The 25,933-nt window shown below is 41.2% G+C and overlaps 1 protein-coding gene across 2 annotated transcripts; it reads left to right on the top strand.

The window, feature by feature from the left end:
* Positions 1-7,327: 7,327 nt before the first annotated feature.
* On the top strand, positions 7,328-19,787 carry emp2 (epithelial membrane protein 2). 2 transcript variants are annotated; one of them, XR_014276194.1, is made up of 6 exons: positions 7,328-7,494; positions 15,947-16,240; positions 16,325-16,430; positions 16,511-16,651; positions 16,755-18,602; positions 18,707-19,787. XR_014276194.1 is itself a non-coding variant. In XM_082529454.1 (5 exons), the coding sequence occupies exons 2-5, from the start codon at positions 16,163-16,165 to the stop codon at positions 16,922-16,924; spliced, it is 495 nt and encodes a 164-aa protein (XP_082385580.1). In that variant the 5' UTR covers positions 7,328-7,494; positions 15,947-16,162; the 3' UTR covers positions 16,925-19,787. The 2 variants fall into 2 exon arrangements, 1 of the variants encoding a protein (XP_082385580.1); XM_082529454.1 differs by having other exon boundaries at positions 16,755-19,787.
* Positions 19,788-25,933: the final 6,146 nt, after the last annotated feature.

Below are 25,933 nucleotides of genomic sequence, written 5' to 3'. Positions count from 1 at the left end.
GGAGGGATGTGAGGTGGGCAAATGAACTGAATCATTTCTTTAACAGATTTGATTCAGCCATGAGGCAGTCTGCAACATCGGCTGCAGACTCACCCACCCCCACTGCTGCTGTCTCACCTCTGACACCTCAGACACTTCACACCTCCTCCACTCACCCTGCTCACTCCTCCCCACCCCCAACAACAGCATCCAATGCACACTCAACACAAGGCTCCAGTCTGTTTCTCTCAACCACCCAGGTTAGGAGGGAACTGAGGAGGATTAAAGCCAAGAAGGCAGCGGGCCCAGATGGCATCAGCTCAAGGGTGGTCAGGTCCTGCGTGGACCAACTGTGTGGGGTGATGGAGCACCTCTTCAACCTGAGCCTGAGGCTGGGAAGAGTCCCACAGCTCTGGAAAACCTCCTGTGTTGTACCAGCGCCAAAGACTTCACGCCCCAAGGACCTCAACTGCTACAGGCCGGTGGCTCTGACATTCCACCTGATGAAGACCCTGGAGCGGTTGGTCCTGGCTCAGCTTCGGCACCTGGTGAGCTCATCACTGGACCCACTTCAGTTTGCCTACCAGCCTGGCATTGGAGCGGATGATGCCGTCATCCACCTCCTACATCGTTCCCTCTCTCATCTGGAGACCGCTGGGAGCACTGTGAGAATTATGTTCTTTGATTTCTCCAGTGCCTTCAACACCATTCTTCCCACGGTCCTGAAGGACAAGCTGGAGAACTCTGGAGTGGACCATCACCTCACTACATGGATTCTGGACTACCTCACCGACCGACCACAGTATGTGAGAACTCAGGGCTGTGTGTCTGACAGGGTCGTCTGCAGTACGGGGGCCTCACAGGGAACGGTTCTGGCTCCGTTTCTCTTCACCATCTACACTGCAGACTTCTCCCACAACTCCACCCAGTGCTTCCTGCAGAAGTTCTATGATGACTCTGCAATAGTCAGCCTCATCACTGATGGGGACGACAAGGAGTACAGAGGTCTGACCCAAGACTTTGTGGACTGGTGCCAGCTGAACTACCTCCAGATTAACACTAGTAAAACCAAGGAGCTGGTGGTAGACTTCCGCAGGCACAAACATCCTCCACTGCAACCACTGAACATCCAAGGTATGGACATTGAGGCTGTGGACAGCTACAGGTACCTTGGTGTTCATCTGAACAATAAACTGGACTGAACTCATAATTCAGACGCCCTCTACAGGAAAGGGCAGAGCAGGCTGTACCTGCTGCGGAGACTCAGGTCATTTGGAGTGAAGGGCCCACTCCTGAAGACCTTCTATGACTCTGTGGTGGCCTCAGCCATCTTTTACGGTGTGGTCTGCTGGGGTGGCAACATCTCTGCAGGGGACAGGAAGAGACTGAACAGGCTGATCCGAAGGGCCAGTGTCAGGAGAATGGCGGCTAAGCTGTCATTCCTGTTGGACAACATCTCCCACCCCATGCAGGAGACTCTGACAGCACTGAGCAGCTCCTTCAGTGGAAGCCTGGGGCACCCACGGTGTGGGACGGAAAGATTTTGCAGGTCTTTCCTCCCCACTGCTGTCAGACTCCACAACAAAGACTTTTGCAGCTGATCAAACCCACACATGAGCAATAAGACTCCTATATGTGCAATTCTTTCTCTGACAAAGTTGTACTTTTGTATTTTCTTACTCAGTTGTATATAGCATTTGTATTCTATTTTATTCTATTGTATATATTATTCTATTTGATTCTATTGTATATAGTATTTTATTTTATTTTATTGCATTCCAGTGTTTTCTAATTTCTGCTACATACCTTTGCACTTTTGCTGTAACGAAACAAATTTCCCACCTGTGGGACTAATAAAGGTCATCTTATCTTAACCAACCTCATTAAAGCGGTTCAGGCTGGTGGTGATAGTGCAATAGCGTGGGGGCTATTTTCTTGGCAGACTTCGGGCCCTTTAGCATTATTTAAACAACATAGCCTATGTGAGCGCTGTTGCTGGTCACGCCTGTCGCTTTATAACCACAGTGTAATGCACACACACTAGACTAACATAATCTTGAAGTGGTTTTTTGACCATGACAATGAGTTTACTACTCAGATGGCTTCCCCAGTCATCAGATCTCAATCCAATAGAGCGCCTTTGGGATGTGGTGTAATAGAAGATTGACATCATGGATGTGCAGCAACTGCATGATGCCATCATGTCAGTATGGACCAAAATCTCTGAAGAGCCTTGTTGGATCTATGCCACAGAAAATTAAGTCAGTTCCAAAGGCACCATGCTAGTACTAGCAAGGTGTAACTAATAGAGTGTCCAGTGAGCGTATGTCCTCGTATTGAATTTACACTTCCAAAAATGTTGGGATGTCCCATGTTTTTTATGTTGCTACGTCACTTCCTCTGGAGGAGAACAAGAGCAGTTGCTGTGGTTCACAGTCTCGGGCCCCATTTGTCATATTTTTTCATTTCATAATGCTCCAGGTCTGAACCACAAGCAGGCCAGTTTAGCATTGCTGCCACGCTGATGTAATATATGCAAAATACAGTTTGGCATTGTCCTGCTGAGATAAACAAACAAAACATTATCTGAATGGCAGCACATGCTATCACTGGGGTGCAAGCTAACCATGCCATGTCCACTAGCTCCCAGACAGACCACTACAGATGCTGCTTTTGACCTTCTGGATCTTGTTTTTATACTTTTTTCTTCTTTCTTTGGATGGTTAAGATTTAACCCCATTAGTGGATGAGGGTATTCTTATTTAAAGTTTGAAATTATTTGCAAATCTTCCCAAACAGCTTCACATCACATCTCAATTTTGTACAAACATGGCAGCAGTAAGAGAGCGGAAATCTAATTCTGCTTTAGTAACATTCCTTGCTGCAGGGTTTTGGGCGGAGATGGGTTTTAGCTTTTTGTTACCACCTATATGTCTACAACAATAGCAGGCCACTGATATGTGTCCATAGTGACATACTTGTAAGTGGGTGTGTGTGTATTAACATGAGTAAGTCTCTCATTTTTGTCGTATGTGTGATGGACACCCAACACCTTGCAGAGAGGTGAAACCAGTTTGCATGATGTGTTTATGCGTTATAGCAGTGGTATAGGGGTCGGACACCTGAGGGGCTAAAGAGGATGGGACTGCTTTGTTGTTTAAACAGGCACAGGCTTTGGATGTGCGTGCATCTGCGTGCGAATGTGTGTGTTTGCTGTGCAACAAGGGATGTTGAAATGAACAACAAATGTTCACCAGGCTTAAACCAAAGCAGGCAGACAAAATAAATAGAAAAATTACAAAGATGACCAAAACATCCAGGAATATTGTTTTTAAGTTGCTCTCTTAAAATTGTAGCATGATGCTTTGCTTAAAAAAAAAAAAGCGTGTTTCTGTGGTGACACGCTTGCTGAAAGGAATCCAATAAGGAGAAAAAGTAATGCCAGCAAATGAGGGATAATCCATTGTATTAATTGGAATGTGGCACCATCAGCTGCACAGCAGATTACATCCATCCTATCCCGTCCTGCACAACACATTATGTGTGCATTCTTTAAAAATATGCATACATTATTTGCAAAACAAGCGAAGCCCAGTGTTTTCTTTGCCCACAATAACCTTCTTCTCACACAGCAACATGACCTCAGGCTTTATTCTAAAACGATCCTGGCAGCTTTCCTGCCCAGCCCTGCCCACTTTGTGATAACAAATAATGGCATCAAGATACATCAAAGCAATTAATTTCTTCCAAAAAGCTCTTGAATTGTCTGTTTTAATTATATCCATGTGTAAGTTTAACCAGGACATCCTGAACACACATTCATTTCAATGAAAATCTTACACTGTCTGGACATGAGCTTTGAAGCTTTATTTAACCAGGATATTAGCGTTATGCCTCTAAGCTCCATTTCCTTCTATTGTTTTAAATCAGTGGAGCTCTTGAACAAAGCAGCCCAATGCCATGTGTCTGGCTGGCATAACACTGCTGCCTCACTATGAAGGTGATGCTTAACATCAGCTCTTTTTGCATTTGCAGCCATTGTCACACTGGCAGCAGTCACGAGCTGCGGCTGCCAGGAAAATGCACGGAATTATGAGCTGCACAATGAGCTCGGACAATGCCTTCTTCATTACCTCGTGCTTGTCTTTACCAACTACTTCCTTATGACCACAGGAAAGAATTCCACCTTGTCAGAGCGGTTACGCCAGCCAGCAAGGCAGGCGAGACAAAGATGCCCTAAACTCACGATGTAAGATTGGCGAGTGTAAAAGAAGTGGTAACAAGAGATGGGATTCCTGATAGTTGTTGAGGTTTAAGTTAGGCTGTCAATTATTTGCAAATGGCAAGTCTTGATGGGAGAGTTGTTTGCAGACCCAGTCCCACAGCAGATACGCCTTTAGAGATGGGTGTGACATTATATAAACGCCCTTAGTGGTAAATAAATGAAAACACTTATGTGGGAACAACGGAGTAAGTAAAACAAAGTGAGAAATTATTTCTGTTTATTCATCTTACCTTTACATGCCTCTTCAGCACAAGGCATCACCCCTGTTAGCACATTTATGAATAGGTGCATTCTGCTGAAGTCAAACTGTTCTCTTATGCAGCACATTTAAAAAAAATTTTTAATGTTTATTCTCATTTTGCATCCGTATTACTGAAGGCTTCATTCACCCCACAAAAGAAAAACTAGCAATGAGGATTGTTGAATTACTTTCTATGATTCCTCAAGACTGTGTTTGCATTTATTGGACCTATTGAGATTAGCAAAATGAGTGAATAGATTTACTTTTGAACCCTTTTGTGAACTTGCTTGATGCTCATTTTGTGCTTCTGGGCTGAGACAGATGAGTAAGGCACTCCAACCTCTAGCTTGGTATGAATACTGGAAACAAGAGGAAGCTTTGTTCAACAATATAAACAAGAACTATGGCACCATGATCTTTAATATTCCAGATCTCTTCATGCAGTCTTGTTATCGCCACACCCTTTAAGTAGACATAGTTAATTCTGATGTTCAGCTTCTGACTTTAACCTCATATCTACCAAACAGCCTCTATGTTTCATTATCTCATCTACATCTTTGCAAGACACCATCACACATAAATTACTAGATTGTTCTGTTAAATTAGGCGAATGTTGCAGACCAATGGAACTATGCTAACCTTAACTAAAACTACATCAACTGCATACCATACAAAAATACATTAAATTACCAAAAGTATTTGCACATCTGCCTTGAGTGACATCCCATTCTTAATCCATGGAGTTTAATAGGATGTCGGCCCACCCTTTGCAGCTATAACAGCTTCAACTTTTCAGGGAAGAAGAGTTCCCATCCATCCATTCACTTCCACTTATCCTTTTCAGGGTCGCAGGGGGCGCTGGAGCCTATCCCAGCTGTTATAGGGCGAGAGGCAGCGTACACCCTGGACAGGTCGCCAGTCTGTCGCACAGCCAACACACAGGGACAAACAACCATTCGCACTAACATTCAGACCTAGTGGCAATTTGGATTATCCAATTAACCTATCCCCACAAGCTGCATGTCTTTGGACAGTAGGAGGAAGCCGGAGTACCCGGAGGGAACCCACGCAAACACGGGGAGAACATGCAAACTCCACACATGCAAACTCCACCAGCCCGATCGTGGAATTGAACTCAGGACCTTCTTGCTGTGCGGCAACAGTGCTAACCACCGTGCCACCGTGCTGCCCAGGTTACCAAGGTTTAGAAGTGTTTGTGGGAAATTCTGACCATTTTTCCAGAAGCAAATTTGTGAGATCAGACACTGATGTTGAATGAGAAGGCCTGGGTTACAGTCTCTGCTCTATCCCAAAGATATTTTATTGGGTTGAGATCAGGACTTTATGCAGGCCAGTCACGTTCTTCCAAACCAAACCTGCTCATCCATGTCTTTATGGACTGTGCTTTGTGTGCTGTTGTGCAGCCATGTTGGAACAGGAAGGGACCATCCCCAAACTGTACAACTCCTGAAAAACAACCCTACACCATAATCCCCCTCCATCAAACTTTACACTTGGCACAATGCAGTCACACAAGTACCATTGTCCTGGAAAACCCTGACTCGTCCATCAGATTGCCAGGCAGAGAAGCATGATTTATCACTCCAGAGAACATGTCTCCATAGAGTCCAGTAGTGTCTGATACACGGTCTTGAGCTAATTTCAAACTCACATGGACTTTGGAAGTCTGTAGCGACCAAGTCGGCAGAAGGTTGGTGACCTCTGTGCACTATGAGCCTCAGCATCCGTGGACTTCACGCTGTGATTTTACATTGCCAACCAGTTCATGTTGTTCCCAATCGCTTTCACTTTGTTTTAATACCACTAATAGCTGACTGTGGAATATTTAGTAGTGAGAAAGTTTCATGACTAGATATGATGCACAGGTGGCATCCTATGAAAGTACCACGCTGGAACTCACCGAGCTCATGAGAGCAACCCATTCTTTAAAAAAAATGTTTGTGAATGTGGAAGTGATTGGAACACCTGAATTCAATGATTTAAATGGGTGAGTGAAAATTTTGGGCATTATAGTGTATTTTTGCATGACATATTGGAGTGTTAGAGATTGGTAGTGCTTGTCAGCAAACAGACACAGGGCAGGATTCTGATTGCAAAGCAGTGACTTGTGAGAGCTTAAAGAGGGAGATCTCATTTTCTGTGCTTGTCTTTTCATGATTGCTCTTTGTGTGGATGTAAACTGTGGGCCTTCCAAGAAGCAGTTGTTTTAAATTTGTGGCAGAACCTAAGAGAAAGAACTTTTAATTATAACAAGCTGTGGCAGCCCGCCAAGAAAGCAGTGCTATACTTGGAAACCAAACTTTATGAGCAGAAAATCCAAACGCTGCCCACACTGGGCCTCGGAGGTAAAGTCCAGAAATACCACAACAATGAAAAAGGAGTGTTTAAGGTGGATAAGAATACAAGGGGGGGGGGGGGGGGTCCTGGGTCAAATATTTTGACCTCTAAAATGAAGGAATACTTAAAAAATCTAAATTAAAGAAAACACAGGTAACAGAGTCAACTGTTTTTCCGCTCCTCGCCCCTTTTCAGTATTCCTTCTTCATTCCTTCCTTTCCTTCACTTTTCATCCCCTTTTATCTCTTTAATTTCCTTTTGTCTCCCTCCCTGTCCTCGGACTCCTTCCGCTTGTTTTTTCTCATTCAGACTGTAGCCATGTGAGGAAATATAAACTTTCTATTTTTTTCACCATACTTTTCTTTTCTTTTTCCCGCCGGGCCCCAAATTCCTGTCACCTATCATCGACACGCGCGCGCGCGCACACGTAGACCTCCCAGTACATCGAGTCCAAACCACACCCAGCTCCAGGTCTCCCTCCCTCGCGCGCTCTCGACGGCCGGGCTAGCGGACGTGCATTTGTACTTTTTTGTTTTTTTTGATTACTAGTGAGAACGACAGCTGCTGTTTTCTCACGTTCGAGGCTGTTTCTTCCACAGAAGAGTTGTTTTTCGTGCTTGGACCAAATTCGGTGAGCGAACTTTTCTTTCCTGATAACTTTTATTTTAAGTTTAGTTTGGCGCTTAAATGCCAAACAGAACTTTCTATGTGGGAGTTGTGGCATCACTCAGAGCAACTTTATGTGTTTGAAGTGCAGCGTAACGTGTTTACTGCTCTAGAAGACAGCTGTCTAAAAAATATAAATAAATACATGAATTAATACATTAAAACAACAACAACAACAACAAAATATATAAATAAACAGAACCTTAAAAAAATATATTTTATGGTATGTCTGTTTAAGCGTATTTGGACATTAGGCCGTCTCTTACTGTTTGTTGCAGGGTTTAAGGGTCCCTTACTGCCGTGTTTTGCCCTGTGGGTATTTTTACACAGATTGTAACTCAGCTCCAAGTTCAGACATTGGAAATAAAAGGGGCGTTGTCAGCCACTTTGATAATGTGTGTGGGAGTAAAACGTATTTTTAAGTCCAGTGAAAGAAACTTTAGTGTTTTGGGAAGGAGGATAAACATTTAGTTTTTTCTTTCGTTTTTTTTCAATGGACGCTGAAAATATGCGCCTGTGAACTCTGGGACTTAAAGATCGGGCTTCCTGCAACATGACACAGAAGGCTGTTATGTTGCTGTGGTTGTGGTTTCCGGGACTATGCTTTATATATGTTGCTTATAATATATTTAAGGTGTGCCATCTAAATGCAGTACACACACTGTAATGCCTTTATCCCTGTCTTTAAGTTTTCAATGGGGTAGATCCCTGTTTCTCTTCATGCCTGTCGCCCTCTTGTGGATAGAAAATAACATTAGACTATGTTATTTTAGGTTTCTGTGGTTACAGATTTTTTTTTAGCTCCAGCAACAAATAAGATAAAAGTATAGAGAAAGATATGAGGACATATGAAATGGGAGGGTTACAGTTGAACTGCAATAATGTGGATACACTGGATGGCGTGGGCAAAGTTAAATTGGCGGGAGGGGGCTCTGTCAAGTTGCAACACGCTCCTGAAAATAGGAACTGAGGCATCAAAGCATTATTTACTCCAGCCTCAATGCCACTTGTGGTATAGACCATGCTGCAATCACAATATGGTAAATGCTAAATGGCCTGTATTTCTATAGCGCTTTACTTAGTCCCTATAGATCCCAAAGCGCTTTACACTACATTCGGTCATCCACCCATTCACACACTGGTGATGGCAAGCTACATTGTAGCCACAGCCACCCTGGGGCGCACTGACAGAGGCGAGGCTGCCGGACACTGGCGCCACCGGGCCCTCTGACCACCACCTGTAGGCAACGGGTGAAGTGTCTTGTCCAAGGACACAACGACAGAGACTGTCGGAGCCGGGGCTCGAACCGGCAACCTTCCGATTACAAGACGAACTGCCAACTCTTGAGCCACGATCGCCCCACATTAAGCTATATTTTGAGTAGAAATCTGGTTTCCATATCTCTTAATAATCACATACAGGGAATATACATGTGAACAAGTGCGTTAAGCAAGAGACTGAGTGAGCAAATGGATGGATAAATTGCTAAATACAGGAGTGAAGCTAAACGTGGCTGCATTTTGATGGATACCATCATCCCACCATATTGAAGGTGGTGTGTTTTCATCCCATCAGAGTCAGGTTTTAGAGTGCAAGAGGGTTTGGATGTATAATTCAGGCAGAATAACTCCTGAAGCATTTTCCCTCTTACACTTATGTTTTGTGACACGAGGTAGCGAGCCACAAGCATTTCCCCTCATACAGAATGTGGCACGCGGAAAGACATGAGTGACATATGATAGGAGGGGAATTAGACAGCAGGCTTATGGAGAGATTTTAAGCGTCGCTGACAGATGAAAGCGATTAGGGAACAAGTGTGAAGTGACTGACAGAAGAACAGAAAAAGATGAACAATATAAATAAATAGGGATGGAGATGTGAGTGGAGGTCTCCTTTTCATCTCTCTGTCAGGTGTTACTTAACCTCTCTCTCCCTCTGTCTCTCCATGTGGAAGTTATTACTCAGCACTGTCACATGAGGAATGTGTGAAGAAAAGCACGTACACACACACACACACCTAAAAACCATGTTAGCGTCCAACATGAAAGAATGCCTGTGTTGAAGTATTTGAAGCCAGAAGGAAAACAGTTGTGTATATGTGTGCAGATTCTTCTTATTTTTTGGGCTCTTTTGTAACTTCATGTTACCCTTCTCTAGTACTCAGAAAAACTTGATATTGTGTGAGTCTTTTTGTCTATTTGGGATGTGAATATGTCATTTGTATGCATTCACAGACAAATAACACAAATAACCACCGAAGTAACTGGTCTATCTGCAATTTCATAGACTGTATTGTACACTCTCCTAATATTTTAGTATGGATGGCAAGGAATAGAGCAACAGTCAGTCCAGAGTACCACTTTTATTGAATATTTGAAGCCTAATGTTGTGTTGTCCCATTAAAGCTAGTCCCTGAAAGATGAAGCCAGGTTGGGTCTCCTCAACACAGACATTTAAAGTCTCACCAATCCTTGTTGTGTCCTTCAAATTCAGTCAGATGCTGCATGACTTTGAGTCATTTAAATCCCCCTAAAACAGCACAGTACTGTTGACTTGCTACACAATATACAGGGTTTGGTCTACAAATGTAGCCAAACACTGTCCCTAAGGATGAACTAAAATGTTTCCCCTTGTAGTAATTGTAAAGTTGCATCTAGAATGCAGCATCATATCTAAAAAAGACCTCTTATAGATACATAATGCTTGATTTCTGCCATCGGTCCTGGGAAAGTGTACCTTTTGTGTAAAGGTAATCCAAAGCTTGGCCTGTAAGTCGTATACACACAGAAAGATTTGGTTCCCCTTTGCTATAAGTGAATCTTATGATATATAAATTTAACATTATGACCAAGTCTATGACCAAAGCACTGAAAATGAGTCTTAATTTCTCATGGAGATTGAGTTTTTCATGAGCAAATGTTTCTCAATTGTCAGCTTAAGCTTCTTTGAATATTTGTGCATACACAAAAAGGAGTATTCAAGAGTAAAGGCAGATGAGGGCCAGAGGGCTCCACTGGAAGTCTTCTATCCCTTCTCTCTTCTTTTTTTTCCTCAATCCAATTTTCCATGGCCAAAGACACAGAGAGAGAGATAAGTAGAGAGAAAGGGAGAATGGGACAGTGAGAGAGGCGGGGGAGTGAGATGCAGAGGCCCAGTTAAGTCTGTGGCTTTGTGTTTTATGAAAAGAGGGAAAAAAAGGACATTAAAAGTCAGCATTTTCCACCAGACAAGGGAATCAGTCGACATGAGCACACACATATACACACTTGCACTCTTCCACTGACTGAGTCTCCCCCCAGTCTCCTATTATAAGGCTGAGTGGAGAGGAGGAATGGCTTCATTTGTGGTGTTTGTCAGCGTGTGTGTATCTGTGTGACAGGGAAGGTAACTGGAGTTATCTGTCATTGTGTTTCTCTGCTTACACCTAGCCGTATGCCAGACTTTCCTAAAGTTAAACACAAAGGGAACTGTCACATCTTGTACAAACAAAACACAGGATAATATACTTACTGTAAAATGACCTGAGTTATACTGCTGCTGATGTGGAGAAAAGCTAAGCTTCACTTTGTTCTTTTTTCCGACTAGAGACTTTCCATGGTCATTTTTTTTTGTGCTGAGAAGGTCTCACAAAACTAAAGCCCCTAAACCATGTAAACCCACTTTGAATAGCTCTAAAAACACTAGCCTCACAGGGAAAACATAACAGCAAAAATTCAACTTCTGTAGGTTACCCTTTAGCAGCTACATTTCGCTTGTGAACATCACATCTTAGTTCAGATTACATTTGTTAATGACCACGACAAAGATGGTGTTACAATAGATTTGTTATTACTTGTTCTGGTGGCGCACACCTCACAGTTGAGGCAAATAAAATCTGTCTGTTATGATAGATAAGGTGTGACAAATTGTGCCGTGTTGGTGTGAAGCAGGTCAAAGAAGCATGGCTAATGTATGCAACATGAATGTGGATAGTGTGTGTGTCTGTGTGTCAGCTGTTGCCTGATGTCAGAGGAACGACAATTCACACTCTACTATCAGCGCTGAGGGAAACCCATTAGGGTCGCTGGGAGTGCAGGGTCCACATTAGGCTAATGTTAGGGTATGTTTGTAGTAAGTGTTGTTTTCTTTTCTTTAATCATGCTCATGATAATCGGGGCCTGGCAGTCAAAGTAATGAAGATCTTTACAGTGCAAGCACTCACCAACACAAAAGACACTTATTTCATTTACTTTCAATTATCTACATTTTCCTTATGCGAATCGTATGTTTTTCTTATATTTAACTCAGCTCCCAAATGTTTGCGATTTTGCATTCTGTGTATGTGTGCATACATCAAAGTCTGCACGACTGTACTCAGTATGTGCCTCTAGGCTCATGTTTTTGTTTTTCTGCCTTCCCTCCATTTCCCTCCAATTGGGTTCCCTTCCTTGTTTCTCTGATCCCACCCTCCTCCCGTGCTCCTCCTCTCTTTGCTGAGATGAGAAGGCAGCTGCAGACAGTAGAAGATCCAGCTGTGTGTGCCCACATATGCATGTCTGGGGATTATTTTCCACTCCAAAGAATGTCCCTGCAGGTCAGATTAGGCTCAAAGAGATGCATTGCACTGGAAGTGAATTAAATTATCTTTTATTTTTAACTTTGGCCGCCCTTTTTCCCAAATGTCTTTCGATGCTTCCTTCACTGTGCTAGCGTTTCTCTGTAAAATCAAAAACTAAAATCAGATTTACAGAAACAGATTTATTATAAAGTGTTATATGTGTGCTATTCACTACTTTGTGTGGATATTGAGAGAGTTGGCATACAGTAGCTACTTTATATATAAGGTGTCACATATAAACACACAACGACACCAAACTACCATATAAACACAGACATCGCAGGCTTTTATTGCCTCAAAGCGTTTATGTTGAGAATAAACATTTTGCAGGCTCACGTGCGACAGGATTTTCACTTCCATTTCTTTGTAGTTTTTTTTCCTCACAACCTCTGGTCTCGGTTTAAATGAGTCTTACCAAGCCTTTGTCTTCTCCAGTTTGATTTTCAGAACAGTATCATTATGATCTTTTGGCTTGAAAAGCCCTTGCTGTTCGCATACTTGTTGGAAACCTGAACCCTGTGCTTTTAGATGGCTGTTGTTATTTTCCCGCTTCCTTTTTACTATTTACCACCTGGTGCCCCCTTCCCCCCTACCCAGACAGGGAGGACCTATCCTTTGGCACATCACACAACCGCATACTCGCACACAAAAACTGTGACCTGCTTCCTGTTGGTGGGCAGAGACTGTTTTTACTGTGACTCCATTTTGGCGGGGAAGACTAATTCCTCTGCAGTCTGGCTGGGGCTGTGTGTGTGTGTGTGTGTGTGTGTGTGTGTGTGTGTGTGATTGTGTACACTCACATGCTTTTAAATATGCTTGCGTCTGTGCCTCGTAAGCTTCTGAACCTTAGGTGGGAGGCACTTCCAGAAATCTAAATAATATGTTTTGTTTTATGTGCGTTATCTCCACGGTAGAGTTTGATGTGTGACACTGTGTGACGCAGATGCTAGTCAGTATGTGTTTCAGAAATGTAGGCCTACATTTGCAGACACATTATATTATAAAGTGCCATTAAAGCTGTGCTGTAAAATGTCACAGTTGAATTGTAGATTTTGGAATCCTGTGTTATGTGAGCATTTGCAGCCAAATAACCGAATGATGCTGACAAGGCATTTTTTTTATGCGGAGCAAAACTCAACCCTGGATTTTCTCACACATGGTTTTCTGGGTATGCTTGAGTTTGTTTTTGTTTTTTTGTTTTTAATAGAATCCACATTTTTATTCACTCTGAGGAATTTGTCTGTAGAATACACAAATAAAAACTAATGAAAATAACAAAAGAAAATAAATCAGGCGCAACCTTGCAGAAAGAGAACACAGTAACTTATTGTTCAAATAACTGCCTGTTCAGACACAAATACGTCTTATCCTAACAGATACACCCAACCTGTTATGACTGTCAACAGTGATTTGTGAAACCATACACTTCTGGACATTTAGTTTGAATCATACTGCTACAAAGGCTAAGGTCACACTGCAGAAGAAGTAGAATAGGCTGGTATTTGAACCTGCACACTGAGTGCCCTTGGTTCATTTGAAATATGTAAACTTTACTGAAATGTATCCATGGCAGTGCATCTTGATTTACTGGCATTCTTTTTATCAAATTTGTAACTGATAATTGTGTATCATTGTGTTGGTTAATCTCAGGTTTGAACAAAACACAGATTTACACACACACACACACACACACACACACACACACACACCCCCCCCCCGCCCCAAAAGTTTACTGCTGAGTCCTCGCTGCCATAAAGTCTGAATGAAGGCCTTTAATCACTGCAAAGTATACACTACACTCCCACACATTGTAAATGTGTGTATATATACTGTGTAAAACACCCACTCTTTCTTTGACACACATGTACACATGATTTGCTGGACAAAACATAAGATGTGTGTTTTCTTTAATTTAAGGGAAGACTCTGAGGCTTCTGACTGTTTCTTTGACAGCTATTTGGACACAATGTAACAGAACATACATAGACGGATTGTAATTGAAGTTTTTAGCGATGCTTTATCTACATATTTTCTAAATAGTTAAAAAAATCCTGTCAGTGCTATATTATTATACATTTCATTTCTATACATAATTTATATTTTGTTCTGTATGTATGTTATTCTGTCGATATTGTAATTACTGCTTGCTTTTCTTTGAAGGCTGATATTGGACAGTACTCCAGTTTCATTGTACTATTGGGCGATCGTGGCTCAAGAGTTGGGAGTTCACCTTGTAATCGGAAGGTTGCCGGTTCGAGCCCCGGCTTGGACAGTCTCGGTCGTTGTGTCCTTGGGCAAGACACTTCACCCGTTGCCTACTGGTGGTGGTAAGAGGGCCCGGTGGCGCCAGTGTCCGGCAGCCTCGCCTCTGTCAGTGCGCCCCAGGGTGGCTGTGGCTACAATGTAGCTTGCCATCACCAGTGTGTGAATGTGTGCGTGAATGGGTGGATGACTGGATATGTAAAGCGCTTTGGGGTCCTTAGGGACTAGTAAAGCGCTATATAAATACAGGCCATTTACCATTTACCATTTATTGTACAAGGTATGACTGTGCAATGACCATAAACAGTTAAAGACTGTGTTGACATTGCCAATATTAGTTATTTGGCATTATATGTATGTTGGCACATATTAGCTCATAAATTAAAATGAAAAAAATAAAGATGACACAGGAGAAACGCCCTTCAAACCATGAGTGCTGATCTTGCTTAGTTTGTCCACCACGCTGCAACTCTGCACTCGACAGTCAACGACGACTAGTAATCGAGAGTAATCGACCACTTGTGAAAATAAAGGAAGATTATTTTTAAACGACATTGTAGAGCTGCACAATTAATCGTTAGAAAATCGCGATCTCGATTTATACTTATGTGCGATCTCATTTCCAAATGACAACGATTTAAAAAAACAAAAAAAAAAACAAAATAACAAAAACAAAACACAGACGACAATGATTGTATTGCATTTTGATCTGGGACGTAATCTGCATGAAAACAAGCGCTCACTCTTCCTGCTCAACAAATGACGAGGGCGGAGCCTTATACCACGTGATACAGAAGCTGTGCCGTGTGATGCTAAAATTAGCAGGGAAAAAACAACTGAGAACATGTCAGGGATGACGAGAAAGTGACAGGAGAAAATCCGTCCCGGTCAACCACCCAAACATCAATAACGGGAACCTTATACAGCGCTTCCCTATACCCGTCGAACTCCCGCAGGCACAAAGAAATTACGGAGGCTATTACTTATCACCTGACCAAAGATATGGCTCCCATCAACACTGTGCAAAACGAGGGATTTAGGAAAATGATCAACACCCTCGACAAACGCTACACAGTGCGTTTCTATTGTTGCACTACCTGCTCTATACACGCAGTGTCCAGCAACGGTGGAGACGGAATTTCAAGCAGTACATTTTGCGGCAACAACAAAACGTGAGACATTTGTTGTTTTTATGTTTATTTATTGTTTTATGTTCAGTCTCAACTGTTACGAAGTTGATGTGCAGTTAAGCGCAATAAATATTTATATTGGAAAAGAAAATCGTGATCTCAATTCTATGCAAAGAAATCGTGATTCTCATTTTATGCAAATCGTGCAGCCCTACAACATTGTCATATTATCTTAGCTAGGACTTATCAACGACCACATATAACACATTTTTGGGACATCTGTTTCTGTTTTGTGTATCTATACGAGCTGAATTTTTACATCACCAAATATCGATATTGGTATCGATCATGCATGATGATGATGATTAAAGAAATCATTTCTTTTTTTTCATTTACTCAGCTATTACACTCATGTTGCTTCCAACAGGTTCTTTTCATGTGAGCGGCCTTGATCCATTCCTCACTATCAGTCTGCAACCCCGCCTGTCTGACAGCCAGCATAAACATACAGAAGTGGTTCCACCAAAACTGACAATCAGCCAGTGGGAGAAACAAACAGCGAGGGGTAACTGCCTGCAGGGTATTTAACCAGTTTGACCGACAGGTGACAAAAAGCAGATAGAAGTTAGACGGAAGGGCAGTCATGTTGATCGTCTTAGCTTTCATCATACTCTTTCATCTGGCTGCAGCCATCCTGCTCTTCGTTGCCACCATTCACAATGTAAGTACACACTGAAAATAAATACTCCTTTAACATAAATCATTTCACTTTTTTTAACAATGCTTGTGTCTATCCCTGATGTAGGCGTGGTGGGTGGTATCAAGACCTGGCATTAACATTATTAGTGACTTATGGTACGCATGTAACACCACTTGCGAATCGATTGAGGACAGTCACACTGTGAATGCAGGTAAGACAGTGTGTATACTTCCTATATCTCTGTAAATGTATGTCTGGGTATGCTACAACTTCTAACTTCTCTCTCCTCAGCTTATCTGCAGGCAGTCCAGGCTACCATGATCCTTGCCACTATATTGTGTTGCGTCAGCTTCTTCGTCTTCATCCTTCAGCTCTTCAGGATCAAACAGGGAGAGCGATTCATTTTCACAGCCATTATCCAGATATTGGCATGTATGTAAAACACATCTAACTTTTAATGTTCTAATGCAACTTATATCCACTATCCGTGTGTATGATTTCCATCCTTTTCCTTATCTCTTCTCTCATCTCCCAGCTTTATGTGTGATGATCGCGGTGTCCATCTACACGGCCGAGAACAAAAGCTTTCATAAGCATGACCTTCAGGAAGGCTCATTCGGCTCCTCTTATGTTGTGGCGTGGATCAGCTTCCCCATGACTCTCATCAGTGGCCTCGTGTACCTGGTGCTCAGGAAACGCAAATAGACATAATAGGCTTATATAAACAATATTCAAATTCTATAAATGGAAACTTGAACATATGAGTACAAACAAACAATTTTTCTCATCTAACATTCTTTTTTTAACCCTTATTTTTTATTTTCTATTGGAATCTGCTTCAAATTCTGCATCATTTCAAATCACAGGTGCAAATCTAGAAAACATTTAGTACTTTTTTGGTCCATCTTATGCATGAGCTTCTTGTTCCTGATGGTACATTGTTCTTACTGAGTGTGGCAAAGATGACTCTTAGGATTCAAGTCCTTTAGAGACATGGCAGTCCAATTTTTCCCCTGCTTACGTCTGTGGTAGCCACTGCAGTATGTTTCTGCAATTATCTAAGGCGAGAAGTGCACCGTGATTCACATTTGATCTGCAGTGCCTTGTTTAAACAGTGTAACCTTACCTTTTCCAGCATGGCACACTGTGCTGGCTAGCTCCATTTACATAAGGTCAAATCAGCTCGATGCAAATGCACACCACAAGAGCCTAGGTGACTTCATCACCCATCCACTGCTCTGCATAGACGAGGCTCCAGAGGACCCTTGCTGCATTTTGTGAGAACTTACCTTCACCTTCCTCCCTTTCCCTTGGCAAAAACACAGGAAGAGAGCTCTGCTTTGTCTCCCCCTGTTGTGTCGCTGTCTCCTGCTTTCCACCAACTCCAGTCACAGGACTGTTTTATCCAAAAGGATAATAGTGGAAGAAGGAAAAAGTGTGGAGGCTTGTCTGACATCTCCTAGACTTGCTAAAGGCTTTTTTTTTTTTTTTTTGTGAATCTATAGTTGACAGACTTTATTTTGTACAGATTTGCTGTGTGTGTATAGTTAAGGCTAGATTCAAATGATAAAAATTTTATCTATAAAATAAAAGGCATATAAATAAACAAATATTAACCACAGCATAGAAGTGTAGTGAATCAGTAGTTAGAGATACAAGATGTAGGATTTTAACCTTTTTGTTATGTTCTTATGTTACTTTTTGTGTTTTCATGGTTAGAAAGGAACCAGTGATTTGCTGTGAGATTTGGGATTTAAAACGACATAGAAATGTGTAAACTTCAAAGAAGAATGAACATTTCTTTGTTATTACTATGCTTGTTTTGTTCACAGCTTCTTTGAAGCTATTCTTTTGAAACCACTGTTTATTAGATTATAGCATCATGCGACTGGCGATGTATGAAGTAATTACCATATTTTTCCCCTCTCTGGCTGGGTTACTGCTTGGTCCATTACTGGAACATTTCTAGCATCTCTGCACTTACTCATGTGTCAGCTTTTAATAGTAAGCTAGATGTTATACCTGCCAGCAGTTCCTTGCATTACTTTAAAAGAACTGAAACCATCATGGGCATCAGCGATTATAGTTGTGCTGGATTACTTCAGAGATGCACTGTGCTGTTTTTGTTGTAAAGAGAAATGTTAGATAAAGCTTGGAACACAGAAGTTTGTAACCTGCTAACTCACCGGTGATGAAGATTTGTGGAAAAGGCGTGGAATTGAAGTTATTAAGCTTTACTATCCCAAGTCGATACTTGAAAATGAACAAAACAGCGTGTTAAAGGCCAAGATTACCATGATATTCATGCGTTTTGTCAAGTTGTCATCATTAGTGTTTCACTTGGTAAAAAGCCTCATGTAATTAAATGCCTTTTATCAAAAATGTTTGTTAATGTTGACTCTACTTTAGTTATGATGTAATGATTTTTAAAGCAGACCAATATTTAACTGTGGATAAATCAACGTTTTGAACATGGCATCTGATCAGATAAGTTAAATTAACATATTTTCCCAATTGAGTGTGTTGTTATTTATTCATCTAAATTGCTTTGGCATGAGTCGCCCTAGAAATGGCCACCTCCTCAGAGCAAATTCCCCCGCCTTTAACCAAAACAAATAAAAATACTCTGGTCTTTTCCTTTTAAGAAGTCATGGCCCAGTTATAGAAAAAAAAACTATTCGTAACAAGGTTTGTGTGTTTTTGTTTTTTTTGAGTAACTGGGTTATGATTCTGAGAAAGCCATCTTTAGCACCACAAAGCAGTCACCTTGTTATCTGGTTTTATTTTATCCAAAGAAAGAATATTTCTACAGCAGATGGCTCTAAAACTGGGCAACTCATACCAAATCAGTCTTTATGGCACTACAAAGTAAAAATGAAATAGTTTGTCCCTTTCATTTCAGTTGTAGATATTCAACATAAAACACGTTATTATCTTTAGAGTGAATTTATTAGTATACTTTTCTTGTAGTGTGTTTTATACCCATGTAGATGTCATAAGGTCATACTGACAGAAAAAATTGAGTTGTTGAAACCAAAACTGTATTTATGGGGATTTCTTTCTTTTTTGCATCTGAAATATTTCTAATGTTTAATGAAGTATTAATTCCAAATTGATTTAAAGTCTCATGTTGCTCCATAATGTTGTCAGTGTATATTTTGCTGCGTGGAGTTGTTTTCCGCAGGCTAGCAGTTTTTCAATTTCCAGTTTCTGCTTGTTAACGGCTCATTTCCTTGTATTGTTTTAAAAGCCAATTAAATTACAATATACTAGTTATTTTGTCCTCTGTTGCAGCTTCTGTGGCAGCTTTGGTGATTTGTTAACATTTTTTGTCCTGTGGTCACATCATCAGATTGAACGTTTGTCTGCTACCGACACCTAGTGGACCGGCAGAAAACTACATCATGTGTACGAGCTCGTTTATTTTATTCTTCAAGCGGCACACTGGTCAAACATCCAGTAGATTTATGAACAAATACTCAGCCTCAACACATCAATTTATCTGTGCTTATTTTTCTTTTACCTTTCGAAAAATGCCTTTGAATAAATAAAACATATTTGTTTGTAACTAGTGTTCTACTGGGTATTAATGTGTGCATACGTACTTGCTCTCCAGTGTCTTGTCTTTTTCTCTTTTCCCATGTTGCAGTGTACTACTTACCATATTTTAGGCTTTATTGTAAAATTTCATGGGAATTACACTCTGAGTGCAGTTTTGTTTCAGGTTTTTAATCAGGGAAAAAAAATATGTCCAAATCTACCAGGCCCTGTGTGAGAAAGACATTGATTCATCAGGTGTGATTTCTGCAAGACCAAGAAATCAATTAAGTAGAACCTGCCTGACAAAGTGAAATGGACGAAGATCTTAAAATAGAACACAGCAAGTTTGGAAAAGGATTCATGATTACAACAATAAGAAAGAAATGGCGTACATGGGAGATTTTCAAGTAGACACGTTTACCAGGTAGTGACTGGCTGGATAACATTTATGAAGAATTTTATATGAGACTTCTTTCACCTTATTTACAATCAAATATTTATGGGGGATCATCCAGACTGTCTTCCACTTGATATCTGGAACATATCGGTTCCAATAAGATATTATATATGGGAGAGAGATGATATCTTCTTGGAATAAACTACGTATTTTCTTATTGCTGTTACCAAGTTCTTGTGAAAAGCAGATTTTTCCTATTGGTGACTCAGCTGGATCAGGGAGAGTGACTGAGGTAAATATTGAGCTGTCAGTGTTTTTATATAACATTAAAGTCCCTGAGGGTATGGCACCAAGCACCATTGAGAATTCCTGAACACTGATTGGAAAATAATATAGTGCAATAAAGTCATTGTAAGTAAGTAGTTGTCCCTCTTTATTAACCAGCTGAGCCACCAATAGGATGCCATTTTGGACCCAAGTTTCCAGGAAAAGTGATTTATTTTTCTATAAAATATCTCTGTTGTTCCAGATAAGGTATTTGTGAGGTGAGAAGTTGTGTTTATAAATGAGGGTCCACGCATGATGTGTAAGACTTGCGCGAAAGGTGTCTACTTCCGGTCAAAGCATTTTACGATAGTTACAGGTCAGGGTATCTGTTATGATGTTAAGAATAACAAGTATCTCTTAAAATGTTTCCGATAATGAAACATTTAATATAATGTAGACAAAAACAAAAAAATAAAAAGATAGTGTGTTGTGCCATGCGCTTGTGAAGTGGCTGTTTGGTCTCTCCAATGTAAAGGTCTGGGCATTCCTCGCTGCACTGTACAGCATACACCACATTGTTAAGTCTGTGTTTTGGAGTTTTGTCTTTCGGGTGAACCAGTTTTTGTCTGAGCGTGTTGCTGGGTCTGAAATGCTTGGAGAAAACCCTCCTGAGTTTTTCTGATACACCGGCTACATAGGGGATGACAATGTTGTTGCGTCTGTCCTTCTTATCCTCCCTCGGGTGAGGGAGGGGGCTGACACCAGCGAAAGAGTCACCACCTCCACAGGACAAGACTCAGCTGTCCATCTGCATCTTAAGGATAAAGGACACTCTTTCGAGGATGCCAATGTTCACATTTTGGACAGAGAGGACAGATGGTTTGAAAGGGGAGTGAAAGAAGCCATCTATGTCCACTGTGAGTGACCATCTTTGAACAGAGGCGGTGGTTTACGACACCAACTCTCTGCCATCTATAATCCAGTTTTGAGTTCCCTCCCCAGACGCCTTAACGCCCACTCACATCCTGGGCCATCTGACCTCAGGAATTCGCATGATAAGGTGGGGCCAGGTTTCACAATGAACTCACCCGAAACCCTGGCTGATTGGGACTCACACCCAGTTTCCCACCTTGGCTCAGGTGATTAGAGGATCATCAGGGGTCCTTTTGTCCCTCTGTGGGGGGATACTCCCACTAGGTTTATATCTTGGACTCTCCACCATTTGACCTTAGAACTAAAGAAGCTTCTTGGATGAGAGGTGAAACGTCTTCAAGCAACTTAAATATGGAATCAGAACAATGCCACCTTGAAACGAAACCGAAAAAAATATTGTAACTGAAATAAATGTACTGAAAAATCTTGTATTGAAACCGAAAAAAAAAATTGATAGTGAAAAACAATTAATTGAAACTGTAATTTTTTTGTTTTCGCTTATATATATATATTTTTTTCAGTTTCAATCCATTTTTTTTCGGTTTCAAACCATTTTTCAGTTTCAATCTGCTGGCACTGTTTTGGCGTCCAGGGGCGCGCTGGGGGGGGGGGGGGGATTCCGGCCCGCATGTATTTGCATATATTATGGAGGCCACTAGCGCTGACCAAGCTGCCATCTTTCTCTCTTCCCGTCTTTCAATGGCTGCTTCAATTTCAGCTTGACCCTCCAAACCGCAAGTAAGTAATCATTTTTTGTCATCTTTCCTTGCTGTCCCACTGGACTGGACATTAGTTTAGTTTTTTTTAGCTACATCTGGTGAAGTTGTGGTAAAATACTGGTATTAGCCTATTCGTCGTAGCAAGCTAGCCTGAAGCTAATATTTGCTAAATTTAGGGACACCTGTGTCTCTTTAGGAGTTGGAGGCCGGTGTTTTAGGAACGGCACAAGATCTCATCAACAGGCAGTGTTGGGCAGTAACGTAATACATGCACCGGCGTTACGTATTTAAAATACAAAATATGAGTAAATGTATCTGTTACAGTTATCGTTCAATAGGTGATGTTGAGAATACAGTTAGTTTGTTGAAATAAATGGATTACATGGCGGTATTTTCCTGTTTCATATGTTAGGCAATGGTCTCTCAATTTTTGGTAATTCCACGCTGGTGGAAACCCAAACAAAGCACGCAATAAGAGCCTCTAAAAATTATTATACAAAAATGATTTAATATGAAGGCAATAGCAGAGTGTTACAGGCATCGCCCTAAACAATGTAGCCTCATGGGCAGTGTAGTCCGTGCTGCAGGGAGAATGGACTGCCATACCCGTTATGTGTCTGTGAGTGAGGGAGGGAGAGAAAGGAAAAGTACGAGCTGTCACGGGGCAGAAACGGGAGCTGGAAGCATGTAAATATAATAATAACCACTGCAGCCAAAAAGAGTGCCTGACAAGCCCATCTGTAAGTAAGCTATCAAGTCTCGACTGTACACCGTGTTCGTGTTTTCCTCTGAAACAATAAGTCCCGTTGGAGCAGCCTTTCAACGCCTCTCTCTGTCTCTGGCAAGCAGAGTTGACCCAGACAACAAAGTAAAGCTAGTTTTCAGCTACGAGCCCGACACGAACCCGACGTATTAGCCAGAGGTCCCTTTACTACAGTTCGGAGCCGCGGACCTGTTTTATATACGCGTGGGATAGTTTTCTATACGAGATCACAGCAAAAAGTGCAGCCTTACCTAATGTCCACCTACTGTTACTCATTTATATTATGATTTTAACACCTAGTTGGTATTGGTATGGCAAGTAGCCTTCAGTAATAGTAACAAATCACACAGCAATAGTACATTCATGTAGTTGTAAAGTATTCAGAATACATTACTTCTATAATCTTTGGTGGAATACATTTTAAAATTAACCTTCGCAACACTGTCAACAGGTTAGCACCTCATACCACAGTGCAGCAAAGCAGTCTCATGAGTGCTGGGAAGGACAAGCCCAGAGCCCAAAACAGACAGTCCAGGATATGACAAGGTTAGTAATTGTATGGTGAAAATTATACTTTTAGTTATCTTGATTGGCAAAAGAAAAGTAAATACAAAATCTGCTTCTCACATTTAGGGCATTTCCAAGATTTTTTTTTTTTTCAAAACTTCAATTTCTTTCATTATAGCTGTCCTGTGCCAGATGTTCTGTTGACCCACAGTGAGAGGCATCATTTCATAAACACCAGGAAGACTGAAACTCATCGCCGGGATCAAGCAGGGCTCGTGATCTTCACCAGCAGCTCCCTCACAAGAAGGATAAACCCAGCATTTCATGAACACTGATGGAGACCTTTGCTTTGTGTAATGTTAGAAGTACTCAGATAATCCTCAGAGGAATATCTTTAAGTCCTGTAGAAAGTTAAACATATGTTGTGCTCTCTGGTTACTCTGGTATGAATGACTCTGAATTACTTTATGATAAATAACACACTATTGTCAAAAACAGTGAAAGAATTCCAGATCACAAGTTTTTAGTTCAAATACAAGTAACAACCTTTGACTTTAATCAGGTTTTATTTAATTGTGTCAGAGAAAACATCACGTGCTCTTCATGTAGCTGAGTACATTCAGTGTTTAAAACAGAAGTTGTGCAGGTCTGAGATCAGCAGTTTTCTGAAACACCAAACTGAGGTACTGTTAATGCTAATGTATAGTGACACAGTTACTGGGGTGATTAATCCTTTTGACTTTTTGTCTTTAAATTTATCAATAAAACAGCTGCAGCTTTCACTGACAGCACATGTGGTACTTTAACCTTTGTACTGTTTTCTTCAGTTAATTTTGGAGTTACTACAAAGATTGAAGATATAGGATGATCTGTCTGCTGTCACTGGGTGGTGCTGAGGTCTGAATCTGAGGACAGCTCCTGTAATCACAAACAGAACCATCACAAACTGAAATATAAAGTTTATCTCAAATCTGAAATAGAGCTGATCCTTCTCTGTCCTCACACATTCGGGATCTGAAGTTGTTCAGTCCTACAGTTCTGCCAACAGCTGTTTATTTTTTAGTTGTTTTAAAGGCCTTATATACTAACACATTTTCTAATATCATGTTTACCTTTGAGTTGTTGATGCTTTAGGTCCTTAGCTTACAAACACATTTAACTTACCAAAAATAATGCGGTGAGGCCTCAGGTCCTCCTGTCCGGTGTTCCAGATCTACTGGCGTTTAGATCAACTGGCGTTGGTCGAACAGATGTGTGGCAGTCTTGCGTTTCAGGAGCTGCTACCGACAAACCAGCAAAAAAACGGCAAATGTGTCATCTGTGACACTTGTGAGGTTATGTCAAACACACTCCGTCAGTCTTGATGCTGTTGAACAACAAAATGTATAAAAATGTGGCGAGTTTACCTGGTGATATCCTCATGCGCGACGCGATCGCGAAAACAGCAAACAAGTAATACTACGCCGATGTTGTTCACAGGACAGCAAGAGTAAACGATCGGGAGACTGTTGTTATCCTTCCCCTCGCACGGTTTATTTCTCCGAATTCAGCGTTTTTGCTTCACAACTAAAGCGAGCAGTTTACTTTGTGCACTAACATGGACTCGAGTCAACCAGCGCCACCTCTGGCCAAGTGCCGCAGCCTACAGCCAGATCAACTTGTGACACACATCTGCACCACGTTTGAATTCGTTTCATGCACAACACATTTGTACCTTTCAATTGTGTCTGTTTGTGCGTCATGCAAATAAACCTTTGAAATGAATGAAATGACGCTAATATTTCACTAGTGTTGTAACATCACATGTCGTTAGCGTAGTCTGTGTCTTTTCTCTGCGAACAAACATGTTAGAGTTGGTTGTTATATACAGTCTGTATAAGTGTGGTTAATCTAATAAACATTTGTAAGGAGATGGCAGTTACTGTGAATGTACAGCATTTACACAGTGATTAGTAATAAACAGTCAGACAATGACTCTGACAATCTCATTCAATCTTGCAGACTGAATGCACCTTCTGTGGAAAGTGGTACCACACAGTGTGTGTGGACTTCCCCTGTGCAGAAGGCGACAACAAATGTTGTGCATGCTAAATAAACAGAAACAAATGATCCCTGTTGTCTTTGCTTACTGATTGTTTTCAGTGTTGACAATCCACATTGCTGGCATTGCATCTTTCAACATGTTTGTGGGTAGATTTGGATGTACCAGGGGTAAGTGCAGACACTCAGCCTCTACTCACTGTGATCATAGCAGCAGGTGCAGATGTTTCACAAGTTAATCTAGTAGTAGGCTATGGTAGTAGTGGACTGACCTCCATTTGAAACTGCTCCAGCTGCTGTGTGATAGTGGATCTGCTACAAATTGAAGATCATATGGAAGTTTTGGAAATTAACCCTTGTATTATGTTGAAAAACAAAAAAGTGACATTGATTTTGTTGCGGGTCATTTTGACCCGTACTGTGTAAATCCACTCAGAATTGTCAAGAAACTGCAATAAACTGCAATAAAACAATAGCAACTTTATTTTCCATCAGATAAACATGTAGAACACAGACATACAACATAACTATTTTAGGAACAATTTGGT

Source organism: Aulonocara stuartgranti (genome assembly GCF_965226115.1).
Source record: "Aulonocara stuartgranti genome assembly, chromosome: 4".
Classification (NCBI taxonomy): domain Eukaryota; kingdom Metazoa; phylum Chordata; class Actinopteri; order Cichliformes; family Cichlidae; genus Aulonocara; species Aulonocara stuartgranti.
Note: the sequence above shows the minus strand (reverse complement) of the source record. Positions and strands in the feature narration are given on the sequence as shown.